This window comes from Ursus americanus, chromosome 27 (genome assembly GCF_024610735.1).
Source record: "Ursus americanus isolate L20-20 chromosome 27, mUrsAme1.1.p, whole genome shotgun sequence".
NCBI lineage: Eukaryota > Metazoa > Chordata > Mammalia > Carnivora > Ursidae > Ursus > Ursus americanus.
Genome location: NC_142153.1, coordinates 41,192,671 through 41,209,062, shown reverse-complemented (window position 1 = coordinate 41,209,062; position 16,392 = coordinate 41,192,671). Strand labels below are relative to the sequence as shown.

Here is a 16,392-nt window from a genome sequence, read left to right as displayed (position 1 = left end):
TTATAGATTTTAATTGTATAACTTAAAAATGAGAGTACCAGCTATGGCCTATTCAGTTTTATTTACTACATTTTGAGAATGTGGGAAGCAGGGTTCAGGAGATTCATGGACCCTGGAATAAAGATTATATGCCTACGTCAGTTTTTTGTTTTTCTTTCTCTTTAATTGAGTTTAGACATAGAACGTATTCCCTTACAATCTCCCATACTTAAAAAAGAAATTCACATTAAACTTTGACAGCTTCATTTTTTAAATTCTGTTTCCTCACTTTATTTCAGTCATCAGGACCTTTAAAAGCAAAAGTATGGATTGTGACTCATCTCTAGTTGGTCCTTTAGATTCCTTTTCCCCCTCCCACCCCTTTGCCACCCTCTCCGCGAAATGCTTTGTCAGCATTTGACCGGCTGGGACGTGGGCTGCGGGGCCACAGAGCGCGGGCGGTGCGGGCGTTACCTCTTCAGCGCCCCCCCCCCCCCCCGCCCCGGCCGGTGAGGCTCATTCCCAGCTTGGGGTGTTGTATGAAATCATTGACATCATCCACACCTCCGAACCCTTCACTTCAGTTTTAAAGAAGAAAGATGATTTCACAACGAACTACAATCAAAATCGTTTGTTTGCTCCCTGTTGACACCTGTCACACTTGCGGACGAGCCGGGCTCCCGCTGTGCTGTGTGTGATGCTGACCGCCTCTGGAACTGGTCTGACTGATGCTCTCCCTTGTTCTCTGCTTGCCTTCCATGCTTGCTTGCTTCTTTGTGGCTGTGCCAGGAGACACACTCGCTAGAGACGTGTTTTCCATCTTTCAGATGACTTGTGACCTGAACTGTACAGCAGAAGGTATCTGCTGAGATCCCATAATTTGCCTCAGATTATGAGATCTAAAAGAAAAGCATCCGCTTTTAAAACCTTGTTTATTTCCAGTGACTATCTTCCATTGCGCCTTGTTTTCGTGGCATTTACGTGGTCACCCATTCCAGTTGCAAACATGCCGACTTCTGAGACATCTCAAGGTCATCCTTAGTTTTAGTTTTCACTGAAGATTTTGGTTTTTTATGTGTGTGGTTTTACTTTTCGGTAAGATTTAGTAATAGAACCTCATCGTGACATCATTCCATGTCACTTCATTGATAAAAGTGTCTCAAGTTCAGTGGGTGTGAAAGGAGTTTTATCTAGAACGTAAGTGGGAATGCATTTGGATACTGTCAGCACCACAGAAACTTCTGCCTTCATTAAGCTCTGTGTTTGGCAGCAGTGGGGAAAATTCTTAAGTATATAAGAGCCAGGACCAATTGATGTTAAGTGCCACTATGTTTTTCAGAGTTAACATTTGTTTTTAATAGTTAATTTGTTAGGGCAGTATGCTTCAAGTGTCACAAATTTTTTTTTTTTGAGTAATTAAACATTTAAATGGCTGACTGTGGTTAGTAAAGGATGTTGTGTATAGCTACTGGGATATATAAATTAAAGACCTACTCAGAACTCCTGAAAAAGCGAGTGGAACATAATTCATTGGCCACATTGGCACGGTTTTTCCGTCTTCAGAGTTGCTTTCTCGCTTTCCTCTCGGTAGCTTCCTTTGACAGTCAGGGCTCAAGTTTGCATTAGTAGGCACTGTCTTTCTAATTGGCCCTTCTTTTCTTGTCTTTCAAAATGAAAGCTCCTTAGAAACACCTTGTTGAGTAGAACATCAGAAGTGGTTTTTTTTCCCTGTCATGAAGAATTAGAAAACCACAAAAGAAATGACAGGTTTTCGTGCTTTTCTGTATGTCCTGACTTGAATCAGGTGGCAACTCCGACAGTCCCTTTGATGTGGACAAGGGCACCGGGACCATCATTGTTGCCAGACCTCTTGATGCAGAACAGAAGTCAAACTACAACCTCACCGTCGAAGCTACCGACGGAACCACCGCTATCCTTACACAGGTAAGCGAATTTGTCAGAGGAGGATTGGTACGACCTTTTTAAAAAAAATTTTATTTATTTGAGAGAGAGAAAGATGTTGAGAGAACGAGTCGGGGGAGGGCCAGAGGGAGAAGCAGACTCCCGGCGGAGCAGGGAGCCCGACATGGGACTGGATCCCAGGATCCTGGGATCATGACCTGAGCCAAAGGCAGACACTTCACCGACTGAGCCACCCGGGCGCCCTTGATAGGACCTTCTGATTTTAGGGTCCACAGGCAGTATGAACGGTTGGTTCTGCCCTTGGAGGCTCCCAAGCGGACTTCCTGTGTTGATAGAGCTTATCCATGTGCACAGCAAGGATTTGTATGGGGGGAAAGAGAATTAACTGCAAATCTTGTGTAGGTTTGGCCTGTAATTAACCAGTTTGGGAAATTTTGAAAGAAGACTTTAAAACAACAACCCACTTTTGATTATCAAAATCTTTCAATTTTATACTGCTTTTGAACAGTATTAGTATAAATTGTATCACTCTTGAAGATGAATTGTCCAAGTAATTTTCATTAAAGCTCATTAAAGTGATTAATGATTTTTAAGTCACTTTTTTGAATTTTTTCCCTTTTGCCTACTTTAATGAGGGTTGTATAAAATGGCTGATAAAATTGTTCTTATAATTCCTTTAACATCTTTATTCCTATCTGATAATTAAGACATGGCCAGATTACTGGGATTTCAAATTTAAATGTTAAAACCCTATACATTAAATTCTCTCTGAGTCTCTGTGTGGGCTGTTTGAGAATTTGTTGAACATTTGTTATATGCCAGGTATGGTTCTAGAAACTGAATACTGGGAAGCAGAATCCTACCCTCATAGAGCTTACCTTAGGATGGTGGAAGCGAAGATTTACATATAATCTTCTGTGTCCTGAAAGACAAAGGAAGAAATAAAATATTAGAAGATAAAATGCTTCCGAATTCCAGTATTTATCTTTAGATGGTACTGTTTTAAATCTCAGGTGAGACAGGTCATCTGTTAGATCATTTAGTTGCACTGAAGAATAAAAGTTAGAGCCTGTGATGTCTTTCAATTAATAAATGAGTAGATGATTCAGAGCCAGTTATGAAAAGACCTTATTCCTTTCTCCACATGGTTGTAATTTTTAGTGTATTTAAAATCTACATATGTATCATGCTTTGGGGTCATTTTGAGATTGTCATGTAAAAGTTTTAGTACAGTATTAAAATTTCATATTTGTCGGTAACTGTTCTCATTTTAGAAGTTAGACTTTAGAGCATGAAAATGAGAATAAAAACATGGAGTTGGTAATAAATTTAACAGGATACATTTTGAAAGGTTTAAAGAGTATAACTGTATGTGGACCAGTTAAATAATCTAACCAGAAATTAGCAAAAGGCATTTACTAAGCAGTAGAAATGGCCCTCCGTGCCAGGCATTCTCATTACTGAAGGTGGTCTATTTGCCTGTAGCGTTTATTGCTTATTTCGTAACTGAGTAAGCGGCAGTATGCCCTTCCCCCAGTAATTTTCATTTCAGAGAGTGCTGTTAAAAGCTTCGTATGAAATGTGGAGACGGTTGATTAAAATTTCCTTTAAAACCCAGGAAATAAATTGCAGTCTTTCCAGGGACACAGAACTCTCTTACGTTTTAGTGCTTCATTTATACTTTGTAACTTCTCTTGAGTCGTTTTCAGAGGGTCTTGATAATGTCCTCGTGCCTTGCTGGCAGGGAGGGGGAGTCCGAGTCTCAGAGAGTGGTCGCGGGCGAAGACTCACCTGTGAAGGTGTGGGACAAAGGGGACAGTCAGTAACAGGGCGATGGGGTTGAGAAGAGAGCAGCTAATGCCACGTGAAGAGCGACCCGAAGGTGAGAATTGGGTTGGCAAGGACCTGAACACGGGGTGGGTTCGGGTCTGTAGGTAAAACTCGGAAAGCGACAGGGCAGATGTTGCCGCGTGCAGGTCAGTAGCCGTGGACTGCGGGGCGGGTTTGGGGAGCAGCGTGGGGCCGAGCCGCAGTGCATCAGCAGCAGAGGGGGCGGCGGGGGCTCCCAGCATAGTCCCCAGTGCTCTGTTGAAGCAGCACTGCTCCTTGCTTTCCTGTCCTGCCGTCTGCAGCTTGGGATGCTGGCCAGTATTAATTCAAGTCGCTTTGCTTTATCTGGTATCTCAGGGTAACTTTCCAAATCCAGTTACGGCTCTTTTCTTTCTTTGAAACAGCTCTGCTTTCATGTTTCCTTTCGGTTTCTCTTGAGCAGCAGCATTACGCACAGGTCGATTGGTTGGAATCTTGGCTCTGTTTCTTACCCTATCTCTGGGCACGTGGCTGTCACCCTGTGGGCCTAGTGATTTTGTCCTCACAGGGCACACCGAGGGGTGAGTGAGGAGTAGCACACGGGCTGCTGGCGCTTAAAGCCCGGGGAGCTGTTGTGCATGTTGTCCGTGTGGACTCCCTGCTGGACAGTTCAGCCCCCTCCCTGTCTCCGTTCTCTGTCCCTGCAGTTCATCTTGCTCTTCCCACTACCAGAGGGGTCGGCCTGGTTGGGAAGAGGGGGTAAAGGGGAGTTGCCTCTGATGAGCTAGTTCAGGGCGTTCAGGATGTGTAGCTCTCCAGCCTGTGTGTACTGGATGCCACCTTCTCCCTGCTCGCTTACCATCCCCTCGTGCCATGTCCTTCTGTCCAGTCTCGAAGAGAGAGGGTGTTTGATGCTACTTCTTGCCTTCGTGTCTCTGACCAAGGTCTGCCCCCACCCCGTCCCAGTGTACATTGATCCACCAACCTAAGACCTACGCAGGCAAAGCCTTACCTCCTCCTCACGAGCTTTCGGCACGTCCCACGCCATCTCTGGACTCCTGCAAACTTGTTGATAACTTACTTGATTATATGTGGAATCCCACTGTGCTTCACATGTGTAAGACCTCCCCTGCCGAGCTTGAGAGCTTCCTGAGGACAGGGGCTGTTGTGCATTTATTTTATTTGCACCCCAGTAATGTGTAGGTACGTGCTGAGTGTATAAGGGCGCTGTGAATATGCTTTATTTGAATTGCTGTATCAAAATTGGTTGTTTTTACCTTCCATGTTCCTATTTAGTTGTGATTAATTGACTTTAGAGCAGGATTAAACTACCTCTGCCCAACACTCACTCCATTAGGAAAGTACTATGTAAATTTATAATGGAAATGAATATATAATGATTTAACTTAGAAAAATTATAAAACCGTCTCTTCTGGATCATTGTTGACCTTTAAGATGGTCTGTAGTTTTAAATGTTTATGTAACTTTCACATAAAACCTTCCTGTGGTTTAGTGAATGCGTTTAGTTATGTATATAAAGTTTAATGTTACAAATCCATCACTGAGGCAGTGTTTTATGAGAACACTGGTGTCGTCTCCGTGGAAAGACCTGTAGCTCACATGCCTGCACCAGTGTGGTTAGCAGCTTAACCTGTGGATTCCTGGGACTTCGGCCTCCTGTGCCATTTGGACTCGCGAACCTCTTTTCCACGCGTGCAATGAAGCTCAGATTTCTTGTTTCTAACTATAAACCATCTTTGTAATCAGTAGTGATTTCCACTGTGCCTTATCCACACATCTTTTCAGTCTGAAAATTAATCCTCTTACTGTTTAGAGTAAAAAAACATTTTTAATTCAGCTTAGAACTAAGGTTTTTTTAATAATGGCTTTTTCCCCTCTCTGAGATTTTTACTGTGTGTTGACATATTTAAGCGAGCTTATCTTTTTAGTGTACTTAAAGTGCTTTTAGGAAATGAATGTGTTTACTATTTTTATGTAGGTTTTATGATGACAAAAATGTAATAAAGATTGTTAAAGCACATTTCAATTTATTGGTAAGAATTTGGAGTCTCAACGATTAGAACAAGAAATTTAAATACAGTATTTATCTAGTACCATCCTCACCTCGCTAGCTGGTACTTGCAGATTCAAATCTGACACAGGAAATCATCTTCTGTAAACCCTGCTCAAGTAAGTTCTCTGTTCCCCTTACGGGAGCACTCCAGAAATAACTGTCCTGTGGAGACCTGAGAGACATGAAGGGCGCAGTCAGAAAGAAGCGTGTGAAAGATGTTACGTATGCCCCCAAAGTCAGTTTCAGGGGTTTAGAAAGGTCTTCATTATCTTACTCATATGGGCAATATATCAATGGAAGATTTTAAAGTTTTTTTTATTCTAGATTTTTGTTCTTTTATTTCTCATTTTGTGTTTCACTTTGCTTAAAAAATAGTTTTTTTAATGTGCATCTCATTTTCCCCCTTGATTCTGCATTAAGATATAATTAAGGCTATTACTATAATGTGAGTCATTTTGTCATTATAGGTGTTCATCAAAGTAATAGATACAAATGACCATCGTCCTCAGTTTTCTGCATCAAAGTACGAAGTAGTTATTCCTGAAGACACAGTGCCAGAAACAGAAGTTCTGCAGATCCGCGCTGTGGACAAGGACGAGAAGAACAAGCTGATCTACACTCTGCAGGGCAGCGTCGATCCACTGAGTCTCAAGAAATTTCGACTTGATCCTGCAACGGGCTCTCTCTTTACTTCGGAGACACTTGATCATGAGGCCGTCCACCAGCACGTTCTTACAGTCATGGTACGGCTTTCTACTCACTTTTTGGCCACCATCTGGTTTCTGAAGGGTTTTATAGGTTTGAGAGTGATTTTTAGTTATAGGGGAACCCCCGGCAGCATTGATAACCTATTGATCTTTCAGGTGCGGGATCAAGATGTCCCTGTAAAGCGCAACTTTGCACGGATCATTGTTAATGTCAGCGACACGAACGACCATGCCCCCTGGTTCACGAGTTCCTCCTATGAGGGGCGGGTTTATGAATCAGCGGCTGTTGGCTCAGTGGTGTTGCAGGTTACAGCTCTGGACAAGGACAAAGGGAAGAATGCTGAAGTGCTGTATTCGATCGAATCAGGTATTTTTGGAGCACTCAGTAGTTTGACTTTAAAAAGTGCACTTATTTTCTAAAACTAGTTCTATGTGTAGAAACATTCCTGTATGTCACTGTAAAAATTGCTTAAATTGATCTTCAGCTACCATTTTTCATATTAGGAGAAAGAAGACTTTTTTTTTTAAGCTTTTAACTCAGAAAACAGAGAGCGTCCTACGTTTCAATAAAAAGATTCACATTATTAGCATAGTTCAAGGTTCTGAGAAGTTCTGCAGTGAAGAAAACCGTATTTTATCCAATTCAGTATTTCCACAATGTTTTAACCATACAACATTTTCCTTCATGATATTCATTAACTATGAAACACTCTTAAGAAACCAGTGGCCTTAATAATTTAACTTTTAGTCAGAGAGCATTTTCTCGTGGGCACAGCAGGAAGTTCCACAACAGAGTGCTGGGTGTCAGACCCCTGCTGCCGCTTCCAGGTTTAGCTTTTCTGCCCCTTTCACCCTCCTGCACCTTTAACCAGTTGAGTTTCATTCATGGAATTGGGTTGTTGCAGTAAGCCCCAGGGTTGCAGTTTGGACTGAAGATGTTGAAAAACCCAAGTAGTGTGCTGGAGAGTTGGGCAAGGAAGGCCTTGGACATTTCTTCTATGTTTGATAGGGCAAGAGATCCAGAGTCTAGCTGGGAGTTACAAGCAGGATCAAAGTGAAATGCGTTGTTCCCTGTTCTTTTATGATGCTGTTCATAGTCTTCATCTATTCATTCCGTGGACCAGTGAAGCATATTTTCTGTGTCAGGTGCTGTGCTGGGGGCTTAATGTAGGTAGAGGCCATCCTGGCTCCACAAATGTATGTTCATGCAGAAGGGAAGCTCCTGATTGAAATGGGAATCTGCGTTAGAGCACATGGTTTGTGCAGTCAGAATTCATTTTGTTTTGGGACCTTCCCTACTCATGCCACATACAGTGAGTAAATGATTAAGTGTCAAGAAGGCTGCTTCCATTTTTCTGTGTTTCTCGAGGTAATTGTTAGTACAAAGAATATAGTCTCTTTCATTCTTTCTGTCTTTATAATGATTTTAGAATATCATGGTCCATTCCTTTGCATATTTAAAAATTGTGCCTTTCCTAGACATTAGAATTGGTAGAGGTATCAATTAACTCTAGGTCATACAATTAAAAGCTGAGCACATGGAGAGTAATTGTTTTAAAAAACCACTTAATCGATGTGTTTTATGTGATTAAACTATTTTTTATTTCTTAATACATTGGAAGCTTCATTTGTTTCCCTGAAAACAACCAAATTTAGTCCATCACCCACAAATAAGATTTTTTTAATAATATTTATTTTGTTATATTAGTCACCATACAGTACATCCCTAGTTTTTGATGTAAAGTTCCATGATTCATTACTTGCATATAACACCCAGTGCACCATGCAATACGTGCCCTCCTTACTACCCATTACCAGCCTATCCCATTCCCCCCACCCCCTCCCCTCTGTAGCCCTCGGTTTGTTTCGCAGAGTCCACAGTCTAAATAAGATCTTATATACTGCCTGGGGTTCAGGATTAAAATGCTGTGTAGTTAGCACCTTGAACAAAGATGAGGGTTTTTCCACTGGTTCAGAAATTTAGCTGTTAAAAAAAACAGTGCATTCCGTTTGTGCATGCCTGAGCACTTCAGTAAAATAATTTTCTCATAGACAAACTGCCTGGGTTTGTGTAGGAGAAAATGTTAAACTTTTCCCTTAGCTCTCGCATAATTTTCAACAAGTGGGTGGTTCAGCTATGACTGTTGGTGCCGACTGAAGGCGCGTGCGTTCTTGGAGTGCTTGTAATGACTGACGGCTAGTAATTTGCTATTCCAAGAATGGAACTGTATCTCCACGCAAAGAATAGCGGATACCAAGGGCCTACTTCGATACAGAATCTGGACTTCTAAGAATATAGATTTGGCAGTACAAAAAGTGTGCTAAAGAATTGCTTTATAAAAGGCAACAGCTTCCATTAAAATGCAGAAGTGTGTGTGTGTGAGAGAGAGAGAGAATCTCTTGGAACAGTAGGAAAGGTACAATGATCATACCTCCTTTTATTAAAGTTATTATATTCACCTGCTTCTCATTTGTGTCAGATCACATTTAATAAAGTTCAAAAGACTAGTTATAGATTCAGGCTGTAACACTGCATGTTTAATTAGCAATTTATTGAGCAAAGGGTTTGGTCTGATTAAGAGTCTTTAGGGAAAAGAATTAAAGGATATTTTCTGTAACAATTATGTGTTCAGAGACAATCTGGACTGTATGATGTTTTCTTTCTTTTTTTAGAGTAGATTATTATAACTTCAAAACCGTCATAACGCCTGGAAATAGAAGACACTCAGTAAATACATCGATTAACTAGAATTGATTTCCTTCCCCCAACTTTGGTTAAAAATAATTGCAAGTGAAACTTTAGGTTTCCCGCTCGAGGCTGCCAGCAGTCAGGCGGTCAGCGCTTCACCGAGCGTCCGCAGCACGTGCACAGTGGGAAGAAAGGGATTTCTGCGCACAGCTGACATGCATTTTGGGGTGTATGTGTGTAATACGGTCCTTGCTGATGAGCACAGATTCACTTTTGCCCAGGTAGTTGCCTTCTTCAGATAGAACAATCTAAGGCTATTTAGAAATCACCAGTATCTCCAGCTGAAGTGAATGACTAAGCCCCCAACCTGGTACAGATGCTACCACTTGTCCTGTTAATTCCCTCACAAATACTGCATGTGTATTTCAGTATTTGATGAACGTCCCTGTTACTAGATCAGATGGGGTAAGTCTAAGCCACTCAGCGGCCCTCAGTGTTCTTCCACATAAACGTGTTGCTTGTCCATCTGCAAAACTGATGATTTCTGCCATGGTACAGATGTATGTAGGAGCCATCTGTTAATGCTACCTGGGTTCTTGTGTAACCTTCTTGTTAAGATACTCCAGGTAATAATGTTTCTGAATTTTATATGCTGATAAAAATTCATCAGAAATTTCAAATTAGTACACATTTCTTTTGTTAATACTTTTAAATGGTAGTGCTCGATCTAGCAAATGGTTGTTGGTAGTGCTAGAAGTAAAATGCAGAAGAAATGAAATAAAAATAGATAGCGCCTTGTTATCTTTCCACACAGCAAATTCAGCACTTACTGAGTGTCTCCTACATGGCAAGCATTTTTTTCTAAGCACAGGTGATAATGAATAAAATAAGCCATGCTTAAATGGGGACTTAAGTTCTAACGGGAGAATGGATAAGAAGGTTGCAGTAAGTGCTGTAAAGAAAAAAAAAAACGGTATGGGGGCGGAAACAGCTATTCTGATATGGGAGGTAAAGAAAGGCCTCACCATCACATTGTCTAAGCAGAGGGACATTTGGGTAAAACCTGAATGAATGAATGAATGAATGAATGCTTGGAGAAGCAATGAGAATAGCTGGGGAAGACTGTTCCAGAGAGGATCCCCCAAATACAGTCACCCTGAGATGAGCATGTGCTCTCCCCGTTGAGGAGTGAGAAGCCGGGCATGGCTGGAGCGCAGGGAGTACGTTGTGTGGGAAGCAGCGAGTTCTCACACCACCAGCTTGCTTTAGTGCAGGGAAAAATCTATTCATTCTGCTCTGTAGGGCCTTGTGTGTTTGAAGCTTTAAGATTTCACCGCACAAAATGAGAGCAAGGAATAGAGATGACTGAATGTAAACTGTGGTAGGTCGTCTGCTGCATTAGCACAGACATAGGATAGCCCAAGGGTTGGGGGCGAAGACTGTCATCCACAGGTTTTTGTGGTCACCCTGTCAGTCCCAGGCATCCGGTCACGGTTTTGAAAAATGGGGTGATGCGCATCCCATGTAGGAGGAGGGAGGTCGTTGGAGTTCTGATGACTGACTAAAGCACAGTGAGAGAATCTGGGGTTGATGACTCATAAATTCAGACAGGCAGAAAGTAGAGTCTGCGAGGCGTGGTAGAGGCAGTGCGACCCCGTTCGTGGGCGAGGGTTCAGCTCGGAACTTGGGGGCCTGCAGAAAGCCTGGGCCTCCCCTGTTGCAGACTGTGGCGTGCGGCCGTCGGGCCTAGACACAGAGCCAGGCAGGCTTAATGAAAACCAGACTGGACCTGGCTTCAGAAAAAATTATATCATGGATTTTTGGAAAATGTATTGAGAGAAGGAAATGAAGGCGGCAGAGGAAGTGTTTACTAGTAATGATGTGGAGGAAGGACTGCCTGGTCAGTGTCCTGGTTTGCAAATCACACGGTAAGTCATTCTGGCCTATGACGTGCCCCGCGCGGTTGCAAACCTGGAGGAAAACAGAACTTGAAAAGCAGTTAAGTGGCAAGTCAGCTTTGTTGTGGGGAAGTGTAAAATAAATTCAGTTCTGTGACTAGGATAATGGATTCTGGACTCTGGTGTGAAACAGAAAAGAGATGAAGTGGGAGTTGACAGATCCAATCTGAGGACCCTCAACCCTGAACTGCTAAACTTGAGTAAACTGCTGCTCTCCTTAGAAAGATCGACGTGATGACACGAAACCGGGAACTGTCACGGAGCTAAATATACGTATACAGCATAGCTGGAAAAAGTCCAGAGAGAAGCAAGGAAAACAGTCTGTTCGAGAGTGGAGTTTGTCTGTCTCAGCACTGCTGACACTTCTCGTCGGGGCCGCCGTGCATCTCAGGGTGGTCAGCAGCATCCCCGTTCTCCACCCGGCCGTGTTAGTAGTGCACTCTGGGTAGTGATAACCAGAAACGTGTCTAGACGGGGTTGCATGTCCATCTAGACAAGCTCTCCCTCAGTTGGAAACCACGGACACAGAGGGCAGATTGACCTCAAAAGGATTAAGGAAGGGACTATGACTGAAATCTTTGAAACTTAACATAGTGGGGCAGATTATACACAAGCTCATTCATCAGTTCCCTGAATATTTAAAATAAGGGACAACTCTCTTGAAGTTTGTTAAAATTTCTTAGTGAATTGATGTCTTCCATTTCATAATGAATAAGAATCTTGAGAACTTAAAGGTGATAAATGCTGAAACTAGAAGTATGTTTTAAAGGGTTTTTTAGGGACTGTTGAAAAATTCTTACCTGCCTTACAGAAGGATAACCGTCCTTCCACATCACATCCCTGGTTCAGCTGATAGCGAGTTCCGGCTTTAGGCATAGAGTAATCTTTTTTCTATTTCTTTTCATGATTTATGGACAAAACTTGGAAAAGTCTGGCACATGTTAGGTGGCTAAAAATGAAATGAGTTCCATTCAAATGCTGATAAGCCCTGAATTTCTGTTCAATTTCAGAATATCACTTCTAAAGATAGCTTTGTTTCTGTATCTCCAGCTGCGACTTGTATTGGTCCTCATATTTTTCTCTAACATGGGTTTTTTCCCCTCCTCCTAGGAAATATTGGAAATTCTTTCACCATTGATCCCATCTTGGGCTCTATTAAAACTGCCAGAGAATTAGACCGAGAGAGCCGGGTGGATTACGACTTAATGGTAAAAGCTACAGATCGAGGCAACCCACCAATGAGTGAAATAGCTTCTGTGCGCGTCGTCGTCACAATTGCGGACAACGCCTCTCCTAAGTTTACATCGAAAGAGTATTCTGTGGAAATCAGTGAAACTGTCGGCATCGGGAGTTTTGTCGGAATGGTTACAGCCCACAGTCAGTCATCAGTGGTGTATGAAATAAAAGATGGAAATATAGCCGATGCTTTTGATATTAATCCACATTCTGGAAGTATCATCACTCAGAAAGCCCTGGATTTTGAAACTTTGCCCGTTTACACATTGATTATCCAAGGCACTAACATGGCTGGTTTGTCCTCTAACACAACTGTTGTAGTGCATCTGCAGGATGAAAATGACAACCTGCCTGTCTTTGCACAGGCGGAATATACGGGACTCATTAGCGAATCCGCCTCAATCAACAGTGTGGTCCTAACAGACAAGAATGTCCCATTAGTGATTCGAGCAACCGATGCTGATAGAGAGTCCAGCGCTTTGCTTGTTTATCACATTGTTGAACCATCTCTACACAAATACTTTGCTATTGATTCTAGCACTGGTGCTATTCATACAGTACTGAGCTTGGACTATGAAGAAACAAGTACTTTTCACTTCACTGTACAAGTGCATGACATGGGGACACCGCGTTTGTTTGCGGAGTACGCAGCTAACGTGACCATCCGTGTCATCGACATTAACGATTGCCCTCCCGTGTTCTCCAAATCACTGTACGAAGCATCTCTCTTGCTGCCAACATACAGAGGAGTAAAAGTCATCACAGTGAATGCTACAGATGCCGATTCGAGTGCTTTCTCACAGTTGATGTACTCCATCACCGAGGGCAACATCGGGGAGAAGTTTTTCATGGACCACCGGACAGGAGCTATAACTGTACAGAACACAACTCAGTTAAGAAGCCGGTACGAGTTAACTGTGAGAGCTTCTGACGGCAGATTTGTAAGCTTTGCCTCTGTGAAAATTAACGTGAAAGAAAGCAAAGAAAGTCAACTGAAGTTTACGCAGGATTTCTACTCTGCAGTCGTGAAAGAGAATTCCACTGAAGCTAGAACATTAGCTGTCATTACTGCCATTGGGAATCCAATCAATGAGCCCTTGTTTTATCAGATCCTCAACCCAGACCGCAGATTTAAAATAAGCCGGACTTCAGGAGTCCTGTCAACCACCGGCATACCGTTCGATCGCGAGCAGCAGGAGGCCTTTGATGTGGTGGTCGAAGTGACCCAAGAACAGAAGCCTTCGGCAGTGGCCCACGTAGTCGTCAGGGTCATCATAGAAGACCAGAACGACAATGCTCCAGTGTTTGTCAACCTTCCTTACTATGCTGTCGTCAAAGTGGACGCTGTGGTGGGCCACGTGATTCGCTACGTTACCGCCGTGGACCGGGACAGTGGCAGAAATGGGGAAGTGCATTACTACCTGAAGGAACATCACGAACATTTTCAGATTGGATCCGCAGGCGAAATTTCACTGAAAAAGCAATTTGAACCGGACACCTTAAATAAAGAATACCTCATCACAGTGGTCGCAAAAGATGGAGGGAACCCAGCCTTTTCCGCTGAAGTTATAGTTCCCATCACTGTTATGAATAAAGCCATGCCTGTGTTTGAAAAGCCCTTCTACAGCGCGGAGGTTCCAGAGAATATCCAGCTGCACAGCCCTGTTGTCCACGTACAAGCCAACAGTCCGGAAGGGTTGAAAGTGTTCTACAGCATCACAGACGGAGATCCCTTCAGCCAGTTTACCATTAACTTCAACACCGGAGTCATAAATGTCATAGCTCCGCTGGACTTTGAGTCCCACCCAGCGTATAAGCTGAGCATCCGAGCGACCGACTCGCTGACCGGCGCTCATGCGGACGTGTTTGCTGACATAATCGTGGAAGACATCAACGACAACCCTCCTGTCTTTGTTCACCACTCTTACGCCACAACCCTGTCTGAGGCATCTGTCATCGGCACGTCTGTCATTCAGGTGAGGGCGACAGATTCGGATTCAGAACCCAACAGAGGAATTTCATACCATATGTTTGGGAATCATAGCAAGAGTCACGATCACTTCCACATAGACAGCAGCACTGGCCTCATTTCGCTAGTCAGGACTTTGGATTATGAGCAGTTCCAGCAGCACAAGATTTTTGTAAGGGCTGTGGATGGCGGCATGCCCCCACTGAGCAGTGATGTGATCATCACCGTGGACGTCACGGACCTCAATGACAATCCGCCGCTGTTTGACCAGCAGATTTATGAAGCCCGCATTAGTGAGCATGCCATTCACGGGCATTTCGTGACCTGTGTGAAAGCCTATGATGCCGACAGTTCAGACGTGGACAAGCTGGACTATTCCATTCTGTCTGGCAACGATCATAAGAATTTTGTCATTGACAGTGAGACGGGGATTATCACGCTCTCAAACCTGCGCCGGCACAGCTTGAAGCCATTTTATAGTCTTAACGTTTCTGTTTCTGATGGAGTTTTTAGGAGTTCAGCTCAGGTTCACATAACTGTAATTGGAGGCAATCTGCACAGCCCTGTTTTTCCTCAGAGTGAATATGAAGTGGAGTTAGCCGAAAATGCTCCCTTACACACCCTGGTGATTGAGGTTAAAGCAACTGATGGGGATTCTGGTATTTACGGTTACATTACTTACCATATTGTAAATGACTTTGCCAAAGACCGATTTTACACAAACGAGAGAGGACAGATTTTTACTTTGGAGAAACTTGATCGAGAAACCCCAGCAGAGAAAGTGATCTCGGTTCGTTTAATGGCTAAGGATGCTGGAGGAAAGGTTGCTTTCTGCACCATTAATGTCATCCTTACAGATGACAATGACAATGCACCCCAGTTTCGAGCAACCAGGTATGAAGTGGACATCGGATCCAGTGCTCCCAAAGGGACATCAGTCATTAAAGTTCTTGCAAGTGACGCCGATGAGGGATCCAATGCCGATGTCACCTATGCCATCGAAGCCGATTCTGAAAGCGTCAAAGAGAATTTGGAAATTAACAAACTGTCCGGCATCATAACTACAAAAGAAAGCTTAATTGGCTTAGAAAATGAGTTCTTCACTTTCTTTGTGAGAGCTGTGGATAGCGGGTCTCCATCCAGAGAATCTGTGGTCCCCGTCTATGTGAAAATACTTCCACCAGAAATACAACTTCCAAAATTTTCCGAGCCGTTTTATACCTATACGGTTTCAGAAGACATGCCTATTGGGACAGAGATCGATCTCCTCCGAGCAGAACATAGTGGGACCGTTCTTTACAGCCTAATCAAAGGGAATACTCCCGAAAGTAACAGGGATGAGTTCTTTGTGATCGACAGACAGAGTGGCAGACTGAAACTGGAGAAGAGTCTTGACCATGAGATCACTAAGTGGTACCAGTTTTCCATACTTGCCAGGTGCACTCACGATGACTACGAAGTGGTGGCTTCTGTAGATGTCAGCATCCAGGTGAAGGATGCCAATGATAACAGCCCTGTCTTAGAGTCGAACCCGTATGAGGCCTTTATTGTCGAAAACCTGCCAGGGGGGAGCAGAGTCATCCAGGTCAGGGCATCTGATCTCGACTCGGGAACCAACGGCCAAGTCATGTACAGTCTAGATCAGTCACAAAGCATGGAAGTCATCGAATGTTTTGCCATTAACGTGGAGACAGGCTGGATTACAACCCTCAAGGAACTTGACCATGAAAAGAGAGACAGTTACCAGATTCAAGTGGTTGCATCAGATCACGGTGAGAAGGTTCAGCTGTCCTCCACAGCCGTCGTGGATGTTACCGTCACCGACGTCAACGACAGTCCCCCACGGTTCACGGCAGAGATTTATAAAGGGACTGTGAGTGAAGATGATCCCCCAGGCGGTGTCATCGCCATCTTAAGTACCACGGACGCCGATTCTGAAGAAATTAACAGACAGGTTACATACTACATCACAGGTAAAACATTTAAATGAAACGGTGTAAGTTAAAAATAAATTGTACTAGATATGTACATTTTGAAGTACATGTTTT

The 16,392-nt window shown here is 43.3% G+C and overlaps 1 protein-coding gene across 4 annotated transcripts in view; it reads left to right on the top strand.

The window, feature by feature from the left end:
• The window catches only part of FAT1 (FAT atypical cadherin 1), a 123,423-nt gene that overhangs the window by 81,073 nt on the left and 25,958 nt on the right, over positions 1 to 16,392 (top strand). For all 4 annotated transcript variants that reach the window (XM_045785744.2, XM_045785740.2, XM_045785741.2 and 1 more), the window contains exons 7-10: positions 1,784 to 1,923; positions 6,253 to 6,528; positions 6,649 to 6,859; positions 12,250 to 16,317. In XM_045785744.2, coding sequence (XP_045641700.2) covers positions 1,784 to 1,923; positions 6,253 to 6,528; positions 6,649 to 6,859; positions 12,250 to 16,317 — 4,695 coding nt within the window. The remainder of the gene's footprint in view (positions 1 to 1,783; positions 1,924 to 6,252; positions 6,529 to 6,648; positions 6,860 to 12,249; positions 16,318 to 16,392) is intronic.